This window comes from Arachis ipaensis, chromosome B2 (assembly GCF_059453495.1).
Source record: "Arachis ipaensis isolate K30076 ecotype BB chromosome B2, ASM5945349v1, whole genome shotgun sequence".
Lineage (NCBI taxonomy): Eukaryota > Viridiplantae > Streptophyta > Magnoliopsida > Fabales > Fabaceae > Arachis > Arachis ipaensis.
Genome location: NC_142437.1, coordinates 97,863,641 through 97,887,539, shown reverse-complemented (window position 1 = coordinate 97,887,539; position 23,899 = coordinate 97,863,641). Strand labels below are relative to the sequence as shown.

The window sequence follows — 23,899 nt, the reverse complement described above, 5'->3', positions numbered from 1 at the left end:
ATATGCAAATATCAAAGAATTGTATACTATTTATAATTGCTTGAATTAATCATGAATTACACGAAATTATGATGAAGTTACTTCACAATCATAGACCTTTGTCAATAGATTCAGAGCATCCTCACATTTGTGAGAGACTTCAGCCGAATGAACATCATTAAACCACTTTTGTATTGCGGACATGAACAACAACCAAGAACAAAAAAGTATATAACAAAAGGATCAAAAGTTCTTTTTTTCCCCTTTATTCCCTTTTTTTTCCTTTTATGCACATACCAAAAGATCAGAATTTTAAAGTTGATTTAAAATAAAATAAAAAGTTCAATTTTAATCACAATAGTTCGCCATAAAAGAGTAAATTCAACATGCTTCACTATTTGGGTATGCTACTTTACCGTTATTTTTATCAGTTCCATCACAACAATCTATATATTATGGCAACAGAGTAAAAAGAAAAAAAAAATACTTCCTTCAAAAGTAGAGGCCACTAATTTATTAATTTTAACTTTATTATAAAGCAGACAACACTTATAAGCTATTGTTAAAACAAAAGTAACAAAATCTTATAAATAATGTGGACTAAAAATAAATTAGAATTGATGACAAATTGTAATGAGCTAGAGTATTACAGCATAATCAACCAATATATCATGCATACACTGGCAGCAATTATTCTTTATTATTTGGATTTATATTGACAATTATTACCACCAATGAACACAATAGAAATAGTAAACATGATGACTACCTTCAATTTCTCCTAAGAAAGTCAGCCTCACTGAGAACATCTCTAGCTTTTCCCACAAAAAATTTAAAACAGGAAGCATATGCTTCAATATCCCTGTTAACATCTTCAATCTCCTTATCAAGAAGCTTTTCAGACAATACACTCATACAGTCAAGACACAAAGACTGCTCAACCTGGGATGGAACAATTCAATTACTTTGAGTTTCTGGTCAATTTTTATGAAAAAAAAATATATGTATCTAAATAAAGATCATTTGATATGATAAATTTATTATTATTAGGTGAAAAGAGAAATGTATCAATGACAATTGCAGAATACAAAACATTCTAAAATTAAATATTATTTCTTCTTTATAAGTTTGAGTAATTTCTATTTCAATTTCTTTTTTTTTTTTGGTGGAACTAATGAATTTGCAGTTTCACCTAATGATTGCATTTGAGAAAAAGATCAAGATTGTTTAGATATCCTAATAACAATAAACTAAGCTTTGAAATTTGTAAACATCTTGCAAAGAACTCAAGAAGAACTCCAAGGACAGAAATGTAAGCTCTTATTTCCAAAGAGCAAAAATTTCCCAAGTGTGCAGATTGTGCCTGTATTCTTTATCACTAACATATTTAAAGACATCTAAGTTTGAGACAAAATTTCACTATCTCTGGCACCTGAAGATCTGTCACACTTAGAGGACATGTTATCGATAATACAAAAGAAAGGAAAAAAGCTAAGTATTAATAGATACTAAATAAAAGAATCATGTTTTAAATCAAGAAAGATATCCTTCACATGTGATACCCGTACACTTTCAGATAGTTCTAAGTAAATAATAATGGCATAAAGACAATTTCTGAGAACGGATAAGCACTAAGATTATTTTCCATTCTTCACAAAAATAGTATTTATTATAATATAATTAGGATCAATTATAATTATTTAGTATATCCTTTATTGTAGGATATTATTTCTTTATTACTTTGATTCATCTAGCATCTATATATAGCCTTGTATATTATATCATTGGTCACCACACTAAATAATAGACCTTACTTTCTTCAGTTTAGTCTCTTGTTTCCAACATAGTATCAAAGCCTGTTTTCTTTTTCTTTCCATGAAAATTAGTTTATAGTTTTTGTTTTTTTTTTCTCTTCCGACAGTATTCTGTTCTTATTTTCGCTCACTTTCTTGACATTTTCCTTCGTCACCAACCATACCATTGTCTTCATCTCATCGTTCGAAGTACACAGAGCCTAGCCCTGTCACCGAATACTGCTGGACGCGCCGCCATACCCCGCCGCAAGGTCATTGTCCGCTCTCATCGTTTCTCTCTCTCTAGACGCTTCTAGTACCGTTGGATCTGCGGCAATGATCAATGGTCCAGAAGCCTCACATGTGTCAAGCATCAACGCCTCCCACCAACCCGCATGCAAACCCGCGTGTCAGCCAGCCCGACCCGGTGGTTTGACCCACATGCCAAGTCACTCGTTGACGTGTCTGCTGACGTCGCATATAGTAGGACCCCTCCTAAGATTTTTTTGTGAGATCTTTCCAATTTTTTCTTCCGTTTCCTCATTTTTTACTCTAATATTGCAGTTTCTTTCCTTTCTTTGTCTCTATAGAAAAATCAGATATTTTTCAGCCTATTCCTATTATTCTCAATGGCTTTAACTATGCTCATTGGGTTGAAGGTATGAGAGGATTTCTTAAAGGGTGCAAGTTATGTTGCTATGTAACTGGTGATGTTGTTTGTCCTATTAAGCCAACTGTGACTGAACAATCAAAAGATGGGACCTCCAAATCTAAGGAGGATGTTGAGAAAGACTTTGCAGAGAAATTGAAAGATTGGGATAGTAAAAATCATCAGATTGTCACTTGGTTTTGCAACACCTCTACTCTAGACATTAATTTACAGTTTGGGCATTTTAAAACTGCTAAAGAAGTATGAGATTATTTGGCAAAACGTTACACTATTTCTGACCTCTCCCATCAGTACCAACTGCTAAAGGAGCTTCATAGCCTTAAGCAAGAATGTGGACAAGCGATTTTTTATTTTCTTGCTCAGATAAAAATTATTTGGGATCAATTGATCTCTTATGAGCCTGTTCTTAAAGATTCAACTGATGGTAAGGCATATGAGGATTATCGCAACCAAACACATCTCATACAGTTTCTTATAGCACTTGCTAATGACTATGAGCCGGTTAGAGCTTCTCTTCTTCATCAGAATCTTTTGCCTAGTCTTGAAGATGCCCTTAATCATATTAAGTCTGAAGAAACACGCCTAGGATTGACTCACTCTAAGAGTGAGACTGCCTTTGTTGTCACAGACAAAAAGGGTAAATTTTGTCGAAACTGTAACTGTTTTAGACACCTTTTTTCAAACTGTCCTTCTATTAAATGTCTGAAAATGCAAACAGAAAGGTCACATTGGCTCCAATTGTCCAAAATTGTGCTACCATTATTGCAAGGTTTTAGGACACTTGAATACTGCCTGTTCTCCTCACCCACCACATTCAGATAAGAATAATATCATTCTTGTCCAAACTACTCTAAGAATATGCCTGCTTCTACTCTACTAATGAATCCACCAACTCTGCTTATCTCAACCTATCTTCTGTCTAGACATCCAACATTGAGTCTCTTCTTAAGTAACTTCTCTCATTTCTAGTAATACCTCCGCTGCTCTTTCCACACCTCTAGGTGATTATAAATGGCATTTTGATTTTGGTCATTTTAAACACATGTCTCCTTTGTCATTTTTTCTCAACTTTGTCTACCATTACAAATACACATTCTGTCAATATAAGAGTTTTATTTCACAGTAAAATCTTAATCTCCCTGATAATTATTTTACTCCAAAATTAAAGATTAATCTTATCTTTGTTGGTCAACTTGTTGATCTCGATTTTGATGTCAATTTTTTTATTTTTGGTTGTCGTGTGCAGGATCATCAGACGGGACAGATCATCGGGACTGGATGTAAGGTCGGAAGGTTGTTTGAGCTTGAGAATCTTCATGTTCCTTCTACATCAAATCTCTGTGTTATTTTTTTTCCGTCCATTCTTCACTTATGGCACCGCCGTCTTGCCCATAGCTCCTTAGAAAAATTGCATCCTCTTATGTCTAAGGGTGTTTTAAGTCAAGTTAATAATGAGTCTTTTGATTGCATCTCTTGTCAAATTGCAAAACAACCAACTTTAACTTTTTATAATAATTCATCGATTGCTTACTCTCCTTTCGATCTTATTCACTCTGATGTTTGGGGCCCGCTCCCACGACTTCTATGGGAGGGGTTCGATACTTTGTCGCTTTTATTGATAATCATTTACGTTTTACTTAGGTTTATTTTATGCCTAATCGATATGAGTTGCCTCAGATTTATATTAACTTTACCACTATGATTAAAACTCAGTTTTCCAATGTCATTAAACTTTTTCGACGCGTAATGCTATGGAATACCGTAACTCCAAACTTTTAAATTTTCTTGCTAAACAGGGTACTTTGTCTGAGTTTTCTTACCCTGGTACATTTCAATAAAATGGACGGGCTAAACGCAAACACCGTCACATTCTTGACTCTGATTGTGCAATGCTTATTTCTTCTTCGTGTCCTAAGCATATTTGGGGTGAAGCTGTTTTCTCGGCTGTCCATGTTATCAATAGACTTCCTTCTTCTGTTCTTGTTAACATTACTCCCTTTGAGCATCTTTATCATACTTCTCTAGATTACAACTCTCTTTGAGTTTTTGGTTGTGTCCGTTTTGTTCTTCTTCATCCTTATGAACATAATAAACTTGAACCTCGGGATCGCATGTGTTGTTTCCTTGGTTAAGGCATTGAACACAAGGGTTACCATTGTTGGGATCCTATCTCTCGACATATTCGTATATCTCATCATGTTGTATTTTGGGAGCATCACATGTTCTCTAATTTCTCCTCATTTGTGTCCATTCCCTCTACTCAGCCACCGTTTTTCACTAACTTCAATATTGATCTTTTTCCTAGCGATGATTATACAGGTTTATGTCAAGTCATCCTCTCAAGCCTTTCATTCTTCCGCTTTCTCCACCTCTTGATAATTCCAGACCGGACGATGATCTTGCTCTTGCTACCATGGCTCCTCTCTCCACTCGTTTTTCTAGAGTAAGAAATTCACCTCATCATCTTCTTGATTATCATTGTTTTTCTACTGTTCTTTGTCACCATGAACTTGAGTCATTCTGTGAAGCCTGCATCAATCTTAATTGGCATTAAGCAATGCAGGAAGAAGTCCAAGCATTAGAAAAATTACACACTTGGGACTTGGTTGATCCTCCTTTTGATAAAGAAATTGTGGGTAGTAGATGGGTATACAAGATCAAGACTCGCTCTGATGGTTCTATTGACTATTATAAGGCATGATTGGTTGCTCAAGGATGTACGCAAGAGTATGGTATTGATTATGAAGAAACTTTTGCTCATGTTGCTCGTCTCACTTCTGTTTGTGCTCTTGTTGCTATTGTTGTGGTCAAAAAATGGTCTCTCAATTAGATGGATATGAAGAATGCTTTTCTTAATGGGGAATTGAAAAAGAAGGTCTATATGAAATCAGCTTCGAGATATCCTTGTCCTTCTAGCAAAGTTTGTCTTCTTTGTAAGACACTTTATGGCCTTAAGCAAGCTCCTCGTGAATGGTTTGAAAAGTTTAGTACCACTATATGCAATCTCGATTTTACTTGCAACCTTCATGAGAATGCTCTCTTTATTCGTAAAAGTAAACGTAGAGTTGTTCTTCTACTTTTGTATGTTGATGACATGTTCTAGCTGGAGATGATGTTGATGGTATCATTGATCTTAAAGCATCCCTTCACTAAACTTTTGAGATGAAAGATCTTAATTCTCTCAATTATTTTCTTGGCCTTGAAGTCATATCCTCTGATGACAGTATCTATCTCTCCCAAGTTAAGTATGCTTCTGCTATTTTTACTCGAGCCGACATTATCGATAGTCACACTGAGTCTACTTCTCTTGAGCCTAATGTTCAGTTTACTCTTATGGATGACACTGTTTTGGATAATCCTACTCTTTATCGATAGTTAGTTAGAGGTCTCGTCTACTTCACTATCACACGACCAGACATCGTCTATCTAGTTCATGTTCTTAGTCAGTTCTTGTCATCTTCTCCTACTACTCATTATGCGGCAGTTTTTCGCATTCTTTGCTATATCAAAGGCACTTTATTTCATGGCCTTCATTTTTCTGCCCATTCATCTTTAAACCTTCAAGCGTACTTAGGTGTTGATTGAGCCAGTGATTCCACTGATCGTCGTTCTACTACTAGTTATTGTTTGTTTCTTGGTGACTCTTATTTCCTAGCGAGCCAAGAAGCAAACGTTTACTACTCGATCAAGCATCGAAACTGAATACCTGCTCTCGCTGACACTACTGCTGAGGTTGTCTCACTTTGTTGGCTTCTCGAAAACTTGGATGCCCCTCAGTCGTCCCCAATTGATGTTTATTGTGACAACTGCAGTGTTATTCAGATTGCCCATAATGACATTTTTTATGAACGCACCAAAATATTGAGATTGATTGTCACTTTGTTCGGTAACGTCTCCTTATTGATGCTGTTTGTCTCGTAGCTATTGGGACTCTGGATCAAACTGCTGATATTTTCACAAAGGCTCATCATTCTACTCGTTTTCGGACTCTAGTGTCCAAACTCAAGATGGTATCCTTAGCTCCCACTTGAGTTTGAGAAAAATTGGTAGAGTATAATTAGGATCAATTAGCATCAATTATAATTATTTAACATATCTGTATATTTATTATAGAATATTATTTTTTTATTATTTTAATTCTTCTAGCATCTGTATATAGCCTTGTATATTGTATTATTAGTCACCACACTAAATAGTATACCTTACTTTCTTCAATTTAATCTCTTGTTTCTAACAGTCTTACAACTTTAAAGCATTTATATCAAAAAAATAACACAAAAATCATGTCAACTTACATACACACAACAAAGTATTTTTAATCAATACAAATGGGAGATATAAGCAATTATGTAAGCTTTTAAAAAAATAAAAAGAAAAAAAATCACAAAAACTCACATGGACATAGCTTCATTGGGATCAAAGCATGATGAACACCATTCAAAAACTGTGAAACAAATCATTTTTCCAAAGTCATAGCCATTAGTTTATGAACTTAATAAATTCAAAAGGGTATGATAATTTTTAATAATAACAACATATAGTAACTTACAAAAGGAATATATCATTGTCAAATAACAAAAAGATAGTTATATATCATTGTCAACTCTCATGTATGAATTTGGACGTAATATTCACAACAGTAACAGTGGTTAAATAATTTATAGTTGTAAAAATTTGGAATATGTAAATTATAAAATATTAAAAAATTATAGTTAAAATAATAATCATTAAAAATTGCAATAATCGTAGAATATTTGAATGTCTTTGTTTAGCCAAAAAAAAAAAATCAATTCATAAAGAATAAAATAATACTAAGTTAAGTAGATAAGAAAAAAATGACAAAATTCAGAATTTAGAAAATTAATGAAATTTTGGAAGGGTTTTGTGGGTTTATGTTTATTTTATTGAGTTTTTTAGTTAGTGAAAATTTAAGAAGGCCACTTATCTGAGTTCATCTCATCTATTAATCCAATATGTTATATATTATTACAATTGAGTTTGGATTTGAATCCAAATTCTCTAAGATAATTGAGTTAGAAAACTAAAAATATCAAACAATTGAACAACTAATACTACATATATCAAAACTACTAATTTTTTTTCAAAAAATTGGAGGGGGACGGGGAAGGGGGTGTGGGGGGTGGGGGGTGGGATGGCCCCCCATTGTCTAATTTATTATATAAATGTATAAAATATATGTGCATGTTGTGCGGTCAAAATATAGTTCTTTTCGAAATTGAAGGGTGAGAAAAACATTCCACTATAAGATAATCAAATACTCTATGTACTAACAAGAATTTGCTAATGAACTGAGAAATGTGTCCAAATGGTATTCTCAATAAGTGGCGATTCAAAAAAAAACTTACTTGCACATACATACTGCATGCAAATAGAGGACTTGACTTTGCAGAAGACCTTAATTTTTATTAGAATGTGAGACTACCTATTCACAAAAAAAAAAAAAAAAAAAAAAATCAAAATATATATCTGCCCTTAGTATATAAAATTGTAATTTCTATTGCACGGTTTTTATCAGTTCACTATTTTGATTTAAAACCTCTATAAACCTACTAAATAGGAGAAAGTTAGAAGATATATATAGAAAGAAAATTTAAACTAGTCTAATTGTCTTACTGCCTCTTACATATGTAAATTTTATAGTTAGATAAAAAGAATGAGAATTTTACAAATTTCTAAGATAGTGTATGCGATGCAAAAATCACAATTAATGAATTTTGTAATTAAGATTATGCTCTGTATATTAGTCATGATCATGATTAGTAGCCTTCTTCCTACTTACCACTTAATCAGAGATTTAGAGTAATGCAAAAGGAATAAATAAAAAATAAATAAAAATTAAGGGTATATAATTGGCAGACTTTATGATCCTTTAACTGCATATGACACACTTGCAACAACGAGGATTTTAACTTTAAGGGAAAATATAAATAACTTTAATGGTATAGTTTCAAAATTTATTGCATACCTGATTTTCTTTGAATAATTGTTCAATAGTAGTATTAAGATCACCTTTCCACCGCTTTCTTTGATTTTCCACTTCAACTGTCCTCAGAAATGGTGCTATAATGGATCCTGGTGAGAAAACCTCCATTTGAGGACATGCTTCGACAATGAACGATATCAAAGATGGGAATATGAGTGCATGTTTCCCATAGCAAAAGCTTCTCAAACTAATTAGAGTAGAGAGTTGTAAGTATTCCAAGTTCTCAAATATGATATCTTCCTCTGCTTCTTCTTCATCAACATTCACAACATCCTTTATCATCTCACAATTTATTACTGTCAACTTTTCTAGTTGCATTAAACTTTTAGCAATGGAGGATGTTATCAAATGAGTCATCCCTTTGCAGTTTTCAACATACAACTGTTTCAAACTTTGGAATGACACTGAAGATGACACCACGCTTGCCATATTAGGACAAGCGATAACAGTTAAATCCTCAAGATTTTGAGGGGCAAGTTGATCAGATAGAAATTCTTCATGCCAAATATGTTCGAGATGTTCCATTTCAAAAAGCCACAATTCCCTCACTTGCTGAGCAATTCTTGGACTGCAATGAGTAGTTTCTTCAATAGGAAATAATATTTGCATAGAACTTTGTCTTACTTGAAGAGTCACTACATTGGGAAATATTTCAAGCAAATCATTCCAACAAGTAAGTTGTGTGTCATAAAGGCATTGCATGCGAAGAAATTCTACTTTCAAAAATTTAGCTTCTTTTATATGGCCATTGATCATCATCATTGCATCCTTGCCATTTAGTGCCAATTCTTCCAATGAGTTGCCGCTTAGCTGAAATACCAAGCACCCAAAGCAAAAAAAAAATCTCATTTAGTGTCAAAGATAGAGTGAAAAAAATTTGTCCTAGTTTGTTTTATTTTGTTTATTTTATAAGTATAGTCCTAATTTATTTTGATCAATGCATATGAAGATAAACACAAAGTCATAATAAAACATAGCAACAATAATGTAACCAAGACTAGTGATTACCTTTTCAATAGAAAAGAGTGCTTGAGGAATAGGCGGCGAATCATTAATTTCTTCTATCTGATGATGCTGTTGAAGACTTGAATGGTTGAAGGTAAACATTTGTAGTGTCTCACAGCGATATACATTTAATGTCTTTAATGAAGGGCACTCTAAAGTAAATCTTCCCAAATAGAAACTCTTGAGTTTTTCCAGTCGAATAAATCTCAAGAAACTCAAGTGAGGAAAGCTAAAGTTGATTTCAGTTGACTCTTTCTCCATTGAAACAATTTCTTCAACTCCACAAGACTCTATATTCAACTTTTCAATATATGGGAGATCAAGGCATATTGAGGGTGGAAATAGATACAACAGACTTTTGCACTCAACAACATCCACTGTGCACAAGTTTTCAAAACTCACAATTTGGTACGAGTCTGCATTCCATATGTGCCTTAATTTTGGTAAGCTAGACAAGGTTAGTTTTTTCAATTTGCTAGCACGTTTCACCATTGCTCCATTAGACTTCATTTCTTTCACGTCAAACAGTGTTATTAATGAATCACAATTCCGTACCTCCAGTTCTTCTAATCCATGTAGAACTTGTATTGTGTTTGACGTAAAAAGAACGTCTGACAAAAACTCACATTTTTGCACCACTAGAGATTTTAAATTGCCAAATAAATTATGGTATTCTTTGTCATACCAAAAGTCTCTCAACTCTGGATAATCAGACAAGGTCAAATGTCTGAATCTACAAAATGATACCTGTTCAATAAAAATAAAATATCAATGGACATAAAAATGGGAAAAAACATAATAACAAGAAAAAGTATGGGCCAATAACATTTAAGAATGCATGTGTGTGGATTTTGTTGCTATCATTTCTCCTTAACTAATAGTTAATGATAGATATAGTAGAAATTTAAACTAAACCAAAATTAAGACAAACCTTATCCTCAAACAACTTGTTTATTGTTCCATTCAAGTCTCCTGTCCAAAAATTTTGTTTATTGTTTTCTTCTATTTGAACTTGCTGAAGATCTGGTGTGCTTGTGTCTCCTGTAGAGAAAATTTCCATTCGAGGACATTCTTTCACCAATACATTCTCCAACAGTGGGAAGAGAAGGGAGCATTTGCATGAACAAAAGCTACGCAACCTTGGTAAAGACACAAGTTCAAGTTTCTCCAAGCTGGAGAATGCAATTTCTTTGTCTTTCTCATTTTCATTTGCATTCATTATATCCTGTAGTAAATTGCATGACTCAATTTTCATTGTTGCGAGGTTGACAAGACTCTTTGCTGTTGAGCATGTTATCAGATTGATCATTCCATTGCAGTTTGCTACCTTCAAATGTCTCAAGTAAGCAAAGGTAACAGAAGAAGGCACCAAGTTTACCAAACTAGAACAATGGCCAACAGCTAACTGTTCAAGATGTTGGAGAACAGGGTCAATTTGAAATCCTTCTTTACATATATGACGAAGGTCATGTAGCTGAGCTAGAGTAAGGTCCTTTAGTCGTGTGCTAATTGTGACTTGTCCCTCCTCAATACCAATGCTTTGATCATGAAATATCTCTACAAAAGAACTCCATTCAACATTTAGTTTTTCCAAATTCTGCGCATTTTCCAAAAACCAATATGGAAATGTGGTGCCTTCACTTTCAAATAAAGACACACTCAGATGTTCAAGTTTGTCGTATTGGTCTTGTGAATACATGCTTTGCATTATATCCTCAACATTATTATTGTTTACTCCCAAAACTTTCAAATTCCCAAGTACCTGTTGAATAGAAAAACAAATATGAGTATTTTAGAGGTATTTTTATATACACCACGAGAATAATTAAAAAAAGAAAATATATAATAAAAACACAAGATAAACAAATGGAAAAGTTTCCGTTACTAACAGCATATCTGCCAACTTCTCCCAACTCTTATTTATAATTGTGTTTCATGGAAGTGTGTTCGTAGATGTGTCTAATAATTAATATATTTTAAATACATATATAAAGAGACACATCCAGAAAATATATCTATAAAGACACTTCTATTAAACACAGCTATAAAAAAGACATTTTTATTAAACACATCCACGAACACACTTCTATGAAACACAATTATAAATAAGAGTTGGCAGAAGTTGGCAGATATGCTGTTGGTAACGTAGCGGAACCGTAAACAAATAGCTATAATCAAATATGGAGGGAGTAATAAGAATTTTTAAAAAAAATATATATAACCTCTCAGTATTTATAGATGTTGTACTACTTTCGTCAAATCACTCTTTCTTCTAATTAGTTAAATTACAACCATTTCGATTATTATCTTGGAAACCTATAAAATATAAACCCACGCCTATATATTTTTCATTTAAAAAAATTAAATGACTAATCCTCCAGTAAGTATCAAATCCAGGAGACATTTAGTAACCTAAAAAATCAACTTCTCACCAAACAAGAAAGTTTAACAAAAAATAACAACAATGAACAAGTGAGAGTAAATGTACAAGACATCTTTTATTTCTATAAGCATACAACACTTTCTTCCTATATAAACAAAAATAAATTGATTTTTTTGAAAAGTAAAATTATATAACTAATAATATCATAAATATCAAATATTATTTTTAATGAAATAAAAAACAAAAGACAAATATACATATGCCTATATACTTTAGTTTTACTTAGCTATATTTTAAGTTTACAATATTGCATTAAGAGAATAAATTACTAAGTACAAAAATTTTGATGATTATATCAAGATTTAAGATATATAGTTTTTCTCTATTCTACTAATTTACTGAAATAACGAAATAAAAAAATAATTTTAAAATAAAGTATTATTTTGATCTTGAATATTTAGTAATTAATTAAAATATGAAACAATACATGCTCAAATAAGACATGTAAAAAATAATTACTACACTTTGAATTCAACTACCTTCTTTTTCTTTTATGTTACCAAACTTTTATATTACTATGAATAATTAGTATTTTAATTACTTTTTTATTGTTTCTACCATACGTAATAATATATTTGTATATTTTTGCACACAAGTATTATTCGAGTTAACGTAAGACTCTCATCCCGTAACCGCATTAAGAAATTAAATTACTAATAATATATTTTATCTTCATGGATTTATTAACAAAAGCTATCTGGTATGTATAGTGTGTGCAAGATAAAATAAAATAAAAAATATCCCAATCATCCAATTTGAAAAAGATTGTTCTATAAATGAGATCTATAATGTCATAGAGAAAAATATTGATGCAATGGCATAAATTAAATGTTTCACGAAGAATTGTTTTTTTTTTTTTTAAATTAACGTTCGTGTTTAGAAAAAGTTTTCAACATGTGAAAAAATATTAAGAGAGTAACTGAGATGAAATATAATATTGTCCATACCTCTTCAACCTTAAGAAGAGGTTGATGTGTTGGAACAGAAATTTTGTCATTCATAGCTCTTTCTTGGCAACTGGGATATGTAGTCTGAAATAACTTCAGTCTTGGACAGTCGAACACATCTAAATGTTTTAAAGATTTACATTGAATAAAATAGATGCCAGAAACGAATGTCCTCAGATTAAGCATATTTCTTAGGCATAGTTTCCTTAAATGAGGAAACACAAATTTAATCATCTCTCTTGGCCATCTTTGATTATCAACTACTTCCACAATCCCACAATTTAATACTTCAAGATCTTCAAGTTGAGCCATATTTGTAGCTACAGAGAATGGAAAGAGACTTTTCAAACATGGGCAATCTACAACAGAGACTTCACATAGATTCTGAAAGCTCAGAGTTGTGTTAGGATCTTCCTTCCAAATATGCTTCAAATTTGGAAGACTGGAAAGAGTCAACTTTCTCAAGAAAGAACATTTCCTCGTCTCAATTTCTTCAGAAAATGTTGAGATATGAAACACAGCTACTAGAGAATTACAGTTTTTTACATCTAACTCTTCCAAATTCACAAGCAGACCAATTATATTTGGAGAAAATAACACATCGGATAAAAAGTCACACTTGTGAACTAATAGCTTCTTCAATTTGCTAAATATATTGTTCTGAAGTCGGTCATACCATAACTCTTTTAGCTCAAGATATTTTGCTAGATTCAAATTCTCGAAACTACGAAAACACACCTGCGTTCAATAAAGTTTGTAAATTTATAACTGCGTGACTAAACGTTAATGATATTTAATATTATTATATCTTTTTTTACTATTAACTATTAAGCTATGTTTTTGAAAAAGAATAACGACGAAAACTCACAACATGCCACAAGAAAAATGCAAATTCAAAATGGTCAAACTGCTATGTACTTTCAGAATGGCAGACATTATTTTAATCAAATTTTATTTTGACCTTTTGTTTAGATTATTGGAAATGATGAAAATGAGAAGGCAGTGGAAACAATGACCATTAATTCTTATCTATGCCATTTCAATATACTCATGTAAAAATGTAAGCAACAAATCCCCTGACTTCTAATAATTTATATCATAAAAATATAAATTTTTAATATTCATGTGAAAGAGAAATAAAGAAGGCGGCCTTTATAAATCAATGTTATTAATATGATTTACAACAAAGATTTATGCCTCTTACTTTAATTTTTTTTTTTTGAATTAACATGCGCTCAACACAGTAAAGTGGAGCAATTAGAGTCTAGAATGTAAGTAAAAATCAAGTGACAAACATTACTAACAACTCTAATAGTAGTATCAACCCTTCGTCATCTCCGGCGTTGCCATCAACAACAAGAGGGAGCACCACCCAGCCACTCGTCCGAGAACATGAAGGACTTATTGATTATTTCCACGACTCCCGAGCCATGATTATTGAAAACTCGATCATTCCTTTCTAGCTAAACTGCCCAAATGACAGCAAAGAAGCCAACCAGCCACCTTTTTCTCTCAACCTTATTCCGTGCCGCATGCAACCAAGTCTCAAAGTGTTGTTTCAGTGTACCTGGTATGGTCCATGACCTTCCAAGAGCAAACAGCCACGCATTCCACACTTGCCAAGTGATCTCGCAACCAACAAACAGATGAAATGCAGACTCAACCGCCTTTCTACATAAAGCACAAATATTATCACGCTGATCAATAACACCTAGCCTGGACAGTCGTTCTTTAGTATTCACCCTCTCAATCAACACAAACCAAGTAAACAGTTTGACCATGTGCGGGACAACTCCACTCCAAACAGCACTAGTGGAGCTATAGCTCGTTATTTCCTCCGGGAGAACCTCTTCTTGCATGACCTGGACAAAGGATTTAGTTGAGAAAATACCAGTTCTATCAAACTTCCAGATGACCCTATCCTCCCTCTCAGTCGTTAGCTTCACTGTCAGTAAGATCTCATGGAGCTGGTTCAAAAGCTCCAGTTCCCATTGAAACAGTTGTCGCCGCCACTGGAAGTTCCAAATCCATTCTACTCCATCCCAAAACCCACAATCCCCAATTACAGATCCTTTAAGGTTCGAGACCGAAAACAGTCTTGGGAATATCTCCTTTAAGGCCCCACCAGGTAGCCAGACATCTTCCCAAAATCGGGTAGTTCTGCCATTCCCTACGTCCATTGACAGCCCTCGGATCATCTTCTCCCTTATCTGTGGATCCCTTATTCGAAGCTGACATATATCCTTCCAAGGCCCCCCACTTTGAGGCACAGGCTGCCCACACAGCATCTCAGCCGGACTCATGCTATTACAGGAACACACTACTTTCTTCCATAAGAGGCAGTCCTCTTTCGAAAATCGCCACCACCATTTAAACAAAAGGGCCGTGTTCCGAAGCACTGCATCTCCCACTCCCAACCCACCCGCCTTTTACGGCGCCATCACTACCTCCCATCGCACAAGTGGCATATCGGACCTCCCATCTTCTTTACTCCACAAGAACCGTCTTTGTAAGGCTATCAATTTCTCGGCTACAGCCTTAGGCAACTGGTACAAGCTTAGATAGTATATAGGCAAGCTGTTCAGAACAGACTTAATGAGAACCAACTTACCCGCTTTATTGAGAGTCTTTGCTTTTCACAGACTAAGTTTTTCCTCAACCTTATCAATCACTGGCTTTCATGTCTTCACTAACCTCGGATTCGCTCCCAAGGAAATGCCAAGATACCGAACAGGAAGGGAGGCCTCCTTACATCCCAACAGGCGGCACATCTTTTGCGCCCAGCGCTGATCACAATTAACCGGAATGAAGCTAGACTTCTCAAAATTAATGCTCAACCCAGACATTCAAAACATCGAAGAAGACGCTTGTAATTCCATATTATTGTCTCTTCCTCTGAAGGGCAAAAGAGTATAGTGTCGTCCGCAAACTGCAAATGTGATAACTAATATTTTTCTTTTGCCCCTTACTTTATTGTTTTCATTTTTCTTTTATTTTGGCAAAGTAAATGGGATAACTAATATAATAGAGAATAATGAAGTTTCTTTTTTTTTTAAGTCACAAGTATTATACACCAAAGTTAGTAATCTTGCATCCAATTTAGAAAAACCAAAGCAAATCTCATCAATAAAATAAATCATACCTTATCTTCAAACATGTTTTTTATGGTTCCATTCAAGTCACCCTTCCAATAAAATTCTTTACTATTCTCTGCTGTTAGCACTTTTCGAAGCTTTGGTGTGCTCACCCTGTCTCCTTCAGAAAAGTACTTCATGCGAGCACATTCTCTGACCACTACTTTCCTCAACAATGGGAACCTTAGGAAGCACTTTTGTGAGCAAAACCTACCGAGTCTTGGTAAAGTATCCAACTCCAAAATTTCCAAAGAGAAAAATGCAATGTCATTTGTTATCTCCTCTCCTTCTTTGGACAATATTTCCTCAAGTGAATCACATTGTTTTACCTTCATTACGGTGAGCCTGGCCAGACTTCTTGCTGTATGAGGAGAAACTAAATTTATCATGCTATTGCAATTTGCTACCTCAAGATAGGTCAAATGGCAGAAGGTAACAGAGGAAGGAACAATGTTTATCAAACTTGAGCATCCAATAACATATAAATATTCAACAAGCTCGAGAACTGGGTCAATTTGCAGTCCTTCTTCACATATATATTGAAGATTTGGTAACTGATTCAGAATTAACTTTTGGAGCTTTTCACAATTTTTTTCATTTGTAAGCCTTTTATCTTGAAATATCTTCTTAAAGGAACTCAGCTCAACAACTAGCCGTTTCAAACTGCATATATTCTGCAGAACCTGATCAGGAAAAGCAGAACCTTCGGTCTTGTAATTGGATAGACCAAGAAATGATATTTTGTTGAAGAAGGAACCTATATTTTGAATTTGCAATATGTTGGCAGCATCCTTTTCATCTATTCTCAAGTGCTCTAAATTAGGCATTACCTTAAACATGTACAAAAAGCAATTTACAATAAGATACTATTTCCAATAAATTTAATTCACAATAGCCTAAGAAAAGAATAAAGAAAGCAAATATAATGTTTAATCAAAATTCAGAGTAATCTTATACTTTGCTGGATTCAATCCAAACTCACTAATGGTATTTAAAAATCATTAGAAATCAGCAATCACTAGTCTCATTATTCAAATAATTAATTGCATATATAAAAAGGTTTAATTTCTAATGTTTTTCTCTCAACTTTTCATATAATCAAATTTCTTTCAAGCTTAAATAAATTTTGGATACCTGTAAAATGTTCAATTTTTTATTTTATTTCAATCAAATTTAAAAGTTATCTAATTTAATATAATAACATTGTCACAATATTTAATTTGCTCTTTGATCATCTAAGAAGTCTCTTGACGACAAGAACAAGAACAATGATTTTTATATTTCAATAAAAGATAATACTTCTATTTGGACAAAAATAAGAATTTTATATTCACCAAAAACTTATATTAAGCCTTTTGTTTCTAAGATTTATTTCAAAGTTAACACGAAATCCAATACTCATGCTTGAGAATGCTATTTTGGAAATAGAAAAAATATTCTCTTTGATTTAACTGTTCCAATTTTTAAATGCAAAATTTGATTTGTCTTTAAATACAAATTCTGAATGAAAAATAGAAAATCGTGTTCATATGCATTGGACTTTAATGCAAATTAGCATATGTAATAATGTAAACAATTCATACCTGTTCAGCTACCAAATGTTGCTGTGTTGAAATAATATACTCTTCATCTGAAAGCTTTTGATGACTACTTGTAGAAAGAGTTATGTACAAATTTAACTTCACACATCCAGTAATATCTAATTTTCTCAAAGATGGACATGATAATGTGTAATTTCGTGCATAGAACCCTTTGAGCTTATGCAAGTCCCAAAGCACCAAAGTATTTAAATGGTTAAACTCAAAGGAAATAGATGAGAACATGGGTTCTTCCTTGAATGCAATAATTTCCTTCATGTTTTCACACCATTTAATTGTAAATTCTTTAAGATGTGAGCAACTTGTGGCTACTGAACATGGAAATACAAATTCCAAGTCTTTGCAAATCTCTACACTTATTTCCTCTAGATTGCAAAAATTAAGAGCTTTTTCAGGATCCTTGCTCCATATTTGTTTTAACTTCGACAATCCTTTTAGAGTAATTTTTTTCAGCTGTGTTTGTTCTGTACTATAATTTTCATCAGAACTCAGTTGAAATATCTCTTCTACCGAAGCACAGTCAGTAACCATTAATGTCTCAAGATCATTATATACCTTTTGCATTGAAGAAGAAAAAATTGCTCTAATTTTCTCACAATTTTTTACTTGTAAAGTCTTTACTTTAGAAAATTCTTTGTGCCATATTTTCTTCAAGCTCTTCATATTCTTCAAGATAATTGTTTGCAATTTGAAAAATCGAACCTGGATTCAAAAATTCAAAAAACCATACATAACTTCTATCATTAAATTGTTAATAAAGAATAAGCACCGAAAAAAGCTATTAGTGAAGATATATGATGTATATTTCTATTCGATACATAGTATTTGAACAAAGGTCCTAATTTCTTTGTTTCAAAACAATAGTCACCATTTAGTTATCATACCTCTTCTAGTGTGACAATATTGTTGTCACTATCTTCTACAGCTATTATCTCTTCCATTAGATGGCATTCACTTATTTCAAGCTTTATGAGGTTGGAAAAACTCTCCACCATGGCAGATGAGAACAAATACTTTAGACCATCACAATTCTCAACAATCAAATTTCTTAATTTGCAAAAATAGTGTCGATTATCCTTCCAAATTTTGTTCAAATTGAGCGAGCTCAACTTGAGTGTGTCCAAATTAAGAAATACAACCTACATATATAGAATATAAAAATGTTAATAAAAGATTGAAGAAACATTATAAAATACTTTGCATTCAATAGTATTCCATCCTTTGTACGAATTATGTAATAAACTAACAATTGAAAGGAAATCCAATAAAATAAAAGTAATAAAATTAGCTAAGAAGTAAACAGCTAAAACAACTAAATGACATGTGATAATAAATAAATTTCTAATGCTTACGGTACAAGAAAAATTAGAAGTTTCTATGATCATTTAAATGTTATTTTAGTACAGTATTATTATCGATCATTAATTCTAAATAAAATACTTAGTAGTATTCATCACGATCAATAATTAGTTTCTATAATTTTTATTAAAAAATGTTTTAAGGTATTCTCGATCTCTCTCACGCACACTAAGTGAAATGCATTTTCAATTTGGTATTATAAATTGGTTCATGATGAGATATTTCTTGAGATTTATATTAACTTAATATACTATATAGAAATGTAATTAAAAAATATTAACAAAATAATTTACTAATTCAGTATGTTAACAAAGTTAATATAAGTATATTTATTAGTTTTTATATATTTAATATTTATTAGTTTATAAAATGTAGCAACTACCGATACTAATTTTACTAATTTAACTACTTTTTTTTTATGTTGAGTCAGAATTATTCAGATCCACCGATACTCCATAAAATGAAAGAAATAAATGAACTAAAGAACCCTTACTTATATGCATCAAGTATAGAAGCTAAAACACTTACTTGATTATTGAAAAGGGATATTGGGGAAGATGTTGGCTGATGAGAATAGAAGCATTCAAGCGCATCCAAATGTTGTAGAGTCAGAGAATGGAGCAATGGAAACTGAATGGTTTCGCCAGTTTCGTCATTCATTGCACTTGCATCATCATCTTCAAACACTACCTTTTCCATAAGATTGCATTCAGAAATTTCCAACTCTGCAAGCTGAGGCATCCCTTTAAGCATGGATACAGAGAGAAGATATTTTACTTTATTACATTTTTCAACTTTGATGGCTCGGAGCTTGGAGAAGAAACCAACTGCAAGTGGCCCATGACAAATTTTCTCCATCTTACCAAGATTCTGAATCACCAGTTTTTCCAGGTTTGGAAATGGGGTTGGAATATGAGACCTCTCTGTAAAATCAATGATGTGCTGAATTAAGGCATTATTTTGGATGTGGAGGTGCTTCAGTTGAGGAAATCCATCCCCATTCAATTGATAGAGTACATTCGAAATGCCTTCAACTTCATCCAAATACAAATTCTCTGCTCTTCTGATCAATCCTTTGATCCCATGCTCCAAGTGAATATTGGTGCCAAGCTTGAGCTTCAATGTTTTCAATGTGACGTCGTCAATATCAGCCCATTCCCAAACGTCTCCAATAACAATTTTGAACCTTTCTAATTTATCAAACATCAAGTCTCTTGGCAACATCCATGCCTCTTGTATCTGTAGCTCTAGAGTTGTTAGGTTTGACAACTGACGAAGTTCATCAAGGCTGGCATTTTCATCTTGATTGTCTGAATTCTCAATCTTCCACTTAATGGAGGTATTGCCCATGTACAACTCCTCCAATTTGATCAAGCTTGATATGACGCCTGCTGGGATGATTTCAATCCCTGAATGACTCAAATCGAGCATTCTTAAATGACTCAATTTTCCTATTTCGCTTGAAAGTTTTATCATCGATGACTTTAAGAGACTCAGTATTTCTAAATTTTTTAAAGCTCCTACTGCATCAATACTTTCCAGAACACAATGATCCAAACACAAAGTTTTAAGATTAGTTAGGGAAAGAAAAGAAGTGGGCAGTGAAGTCAAGTTCAAGCCTGTTAAATCTAAAACTTGAAGGAATTTTGTTTCCGCAAAAAAGAAATTAGGGATTTCCAGAGATAGGTCAAAATGACGCAAGTGGAAAAATTTTAGATTATGACCATCTAACTTTTCAGGAAGCTGGCGAAAACCACCATTGTGCAGAATGATCTGGGAGCAGTTGCTAAGAATATCCATTTTGGGAAATTCCCTCAACTTATCTCCGTACTTGGCTAATATGTGATAATCCCTATAAGCGATGGAGATAGCCACTTCACGAACATCATCATGCATTTTGACCCTTGTTGTGCTTTTGTCATCTTCTAACAACAAACAAGATGCCTTTAATGCACTTATCATGTTGTGAAGCCTATTTCTGGCACCTTCCATTGTATTTGTTCTGTTGAATATACCTAGACCCATTCCATATTTGAATAGGTCATCAACAAAAGGCTTTTTACCAATTGTTGCACAGAGCAAGAAAAAAGCTTTCATTTCATTGCCTTTTAGCCTTTTGTAACTTAACTCCAAAGCTGAATAAGTTATCTCCTGCAACTCTTCATTATCAACCTTTTCTAATTGGCTCAAAGCATCTTTCCACGCATGAATGTTTTGATCTATCAATGAGCGCGCCATAGTAACTATGAGAATAGGCAATCCTGCACACTTTTTTGCCACCTGGAATGCAATTTGATGCTTGTCGGGTTCTTTGTCTAAATTATTAGCCCTAGATTGGAACAAGCTCCACGATTCTTCTTCATTTAAAACTTCTAGTCTAAAATGTTCTTTGACTCCCATCTGTCGTAGCAAATCTAAGGTTCTAGAAGTCATCAATAATTTGCAGCCATTATGTTCACCATCAGAGGAAATGCCTACTTTCTTCAAGTCAAGGGCTTCCCAAAGATCATCCAGTATGAGAAGGATGGTTTTCTCCTTTTTGATTCTCTCGTATAGGCGAGGTGCTCTACCAGCAACAGTTACCTCTTCAAAACGAAGACCCAACTGATCAGCAATCTCCTCTTGAACGGTTTTGATGTCTGGTGTTTTGGAAATGGTGGCCATAACCACCTCATCAAACAACTGGTTTTCCTTAGCTATTTGATAAACTTCTTCAACGAGAGTGGTCTTACCAACACCACCAAGCCCGTAGACTCCAACCATGCTTACTTTGGGGTCTCTTAGAGCATGCATGATATTCTCCATAATTAGTTTCCTTGACTCCAAGTTTTGACTACTCCTTGTAGTAAATGCTGACACTGCATCAAGTTTAGGACGGTAAGCTACCTGGGAAAAGTCCCCTTCTCCCCGTACTTCAACAACTTTTTTGGCAACTTTTGTAGCTTTTCTACTGAGTTGATGGCGTGTCACCACATTAGGAAATGACCACCTAGAACATCCAGCCTTTGCATGACTAGGATCATTTTGAAGTTGAGTTACGTCTCCAATGGCTTCATCCACATTCTTCAACCAATTCTGCACAACATCAGAAGTTGTTTTCCCATTCCTTCTTTCTTCTTCAACACGTTGCTTGATTTCGTCTCTTTTGTATTCAAGATCACTGACACGGTCCCTTAGCTCTTTAAATTTGGCTTTGTAGAAAATTAGATAACCAACTTGCCTTCCAATAGGTGCTACAGTGTACTCAGCTATTTTTGCAGCAACTGAAATGAGAATATCCATTGATCCTTTTGATTCAAGAGTTCAAACTACAAGCAAAAGTAGGAAAATTTTAAATAAAGAAAAGAGTTCATGGGAAACATTGTAAAAAGAAAAACATACACAAATGTTAAATGTTGATACCTTCTCCTAACAGCAACTTTATTAAATTATGGCCAGCATGTAATCAGTAAAGAAAAGTGAGCCATTGGATGAAATCTCCCACCATTAAAATAATTATTGATGGCTATTTGATGGCTAAAATCACAGAAGTTGCTGTCCCCATAAAGTTGGTAGAGTAACACTTTTAACAACTCATTTTATCTTATCTTTTTTTTTTTTAAAAAAAAAGAAAAAACTTCTCTTACTTTAGTTGCTTCTTGATCATAGATAGCATTTGATGTTGAGTTTTATTTTTATTTTTGAGTCATCACTTACGGTCTATGTCATCATTTTAATTCAATCAATTAAAAAGAAGTAAAGGAAACAATTCCCACAGTTAAATTATCAAAACTACATAATCACAGTTTGTTTAAGAGAAAAAGTAGGTAAGTCAATTTGGTTAGCTAGCAGCTAATTTTTTTAAAAATCTAGTATTAAATTTCAAAAATAGTTTTTTCCTCCAAAAATACGACGTTGTGTCCCTCAATATTGCGCTCCAGAAAACACGATGCCACACGACGCCACGCACCCCAGCAACTCCTTCTCTCACTGCGACGCCATTTGCTATCTCCTCCACTCGGAGCAGCCGTCGTGCCACGGCAGAAGCAGTGCGTCCTCCACAGTTGACGACGCACGAGAGACTACAGCGATTATGCCACACGTGATACTTCTTCTTCTTCTTGTAGGTGTTGGATGATTTTTTTTTTCTAATTTAGGATGTTTTTGTCACTCAGGTCTTGGGTGTGTCTTTTATATATAATTTTTATGTTTTTTTTTTTAATTTTGGAATATTTTTTAAATAATTTTAAAAAAAATTTCTTAGCTTTCAGACGTTCTTTTTTCAATAATGTTAAATGTCTTGTTTTGTTCTTTTTTCTAGTTTAGGATGTTTCTGTCTCCTTGATTTCGGATGTGTCTTTTTTATATCATTTAGATGTTTTTTCTTAAGTTTTGGATGATTTTTTTAGAGTAAAACTTCACTCCGGCTCCTAACTATTTCGCTAAATCTCATCCCGACCCTCATCGATTGGAAAATGATATTGCGACCCCTAACAATTAACTCCATCAAACATTTTACTCCCTCCGTTAATGTCTCCGTCTAGAGCTAACGGATTTTGCCTACGTGTCACATTAGCTGATAATGTGTCAACAAACTATTCCAAGGAACAAAACGTTCCTTGCTGTGTCAGCAATACGCTGTAGTAAAATAGGACAATTAAACTCCTAAAAAAATTTTTAGGAGAAACTTAAACTCCTAACTAATTTAAACATAGACACATAAAGTAGGACAAATATCCCTAAAATTCAACAAGTTATTATATTTGCTGCACTGGTTGCTGGCCTTGGTTGGCGGCAACCTCAGTTCCTTGCTCCTCCTTCTCTTTCTTTTTCTCTACAAACTCCTAATATGAGGTTAGTAAAAGCTACCTCATCAAGTTCAATCCCTTTCAATCATTTTCTTCTGGATCTACGATACAAATTTCATGTCCCCCATCTTTGCAACATCCATCTATTAGTGTTATGAACATGATTTTGTCATATTTTAA

The 23,899-nt window shown here is 33.5% G+C and overlaps 1 protein-coding gene across 6 annotated transcripts in view; it reads right to left on the bottom strand.

The window, feature by feature from the left end:
- Positions 1 to 573: 573 nt before the first annotated feature.
- The window catches only part of LOC107625541 (uncharacterized), a 33,134-nt gene continuing 9,808 nt past the window's right edge, over positions 574 to 23,899 (bottom strand). For 4 of the 6 annotated variants that reach the window (XM_088503575.1, XM_088503576.1, XM_021116047.2 and 1 more), the window contains 10 exons: positions 19,461 to 22,240; positions 18,458 to 18,712; positions 17,559 to 18,275; positions 15,984 to 16,805; positions 12,842 to 13,579; positions 10,383 to 11,213; positions 9,455 to 10,198; positions 8,429 to 9,256; positions 6,838 to 6,886; positions 574 to 921 (listed from right to left, as the gene is read on the bottom strand). In XM_088503575.1, the coding sequence (XP_088359701.1) occupies positions 917 to 921; positions 6,838 to 6,886; positions 8,429 to 9,256; positions 9,455 to 10,198; positions 10,383 to 11,213; positions 12,842 to 13,579; positions 15,984 to 16,805; positions 17,559 to 18,275; positions 18,458 to 18,712; positions 19,461 to 22,214 (7,743 nt within the window). In that variant the 5' untranslated portion in view covers positions 22,215 to 22,240 and the 3' untranslated portion in view covers positions 574 to 916. Of the gene's footprint in view, positions 922 to 6,837; positions 6,887 to 7,808; positions 7,886 to 8,428; positions 9,257 to 9,454; positions 10,199 to 10,382; positions 11,214 to 12,841; positions 13,580 to 15,983; positions 16,806 to 17,558; positions 18,276 to 18,457; positions 18,713 to 19,460; positions 22,241 to 22,334; positions 22,351 to 23,899 lie in introns of all 6 variants that reach the window. The other 2 variants (XM_088503578.1, XM_088503577.1) reach the window with 2 other exon arrangements.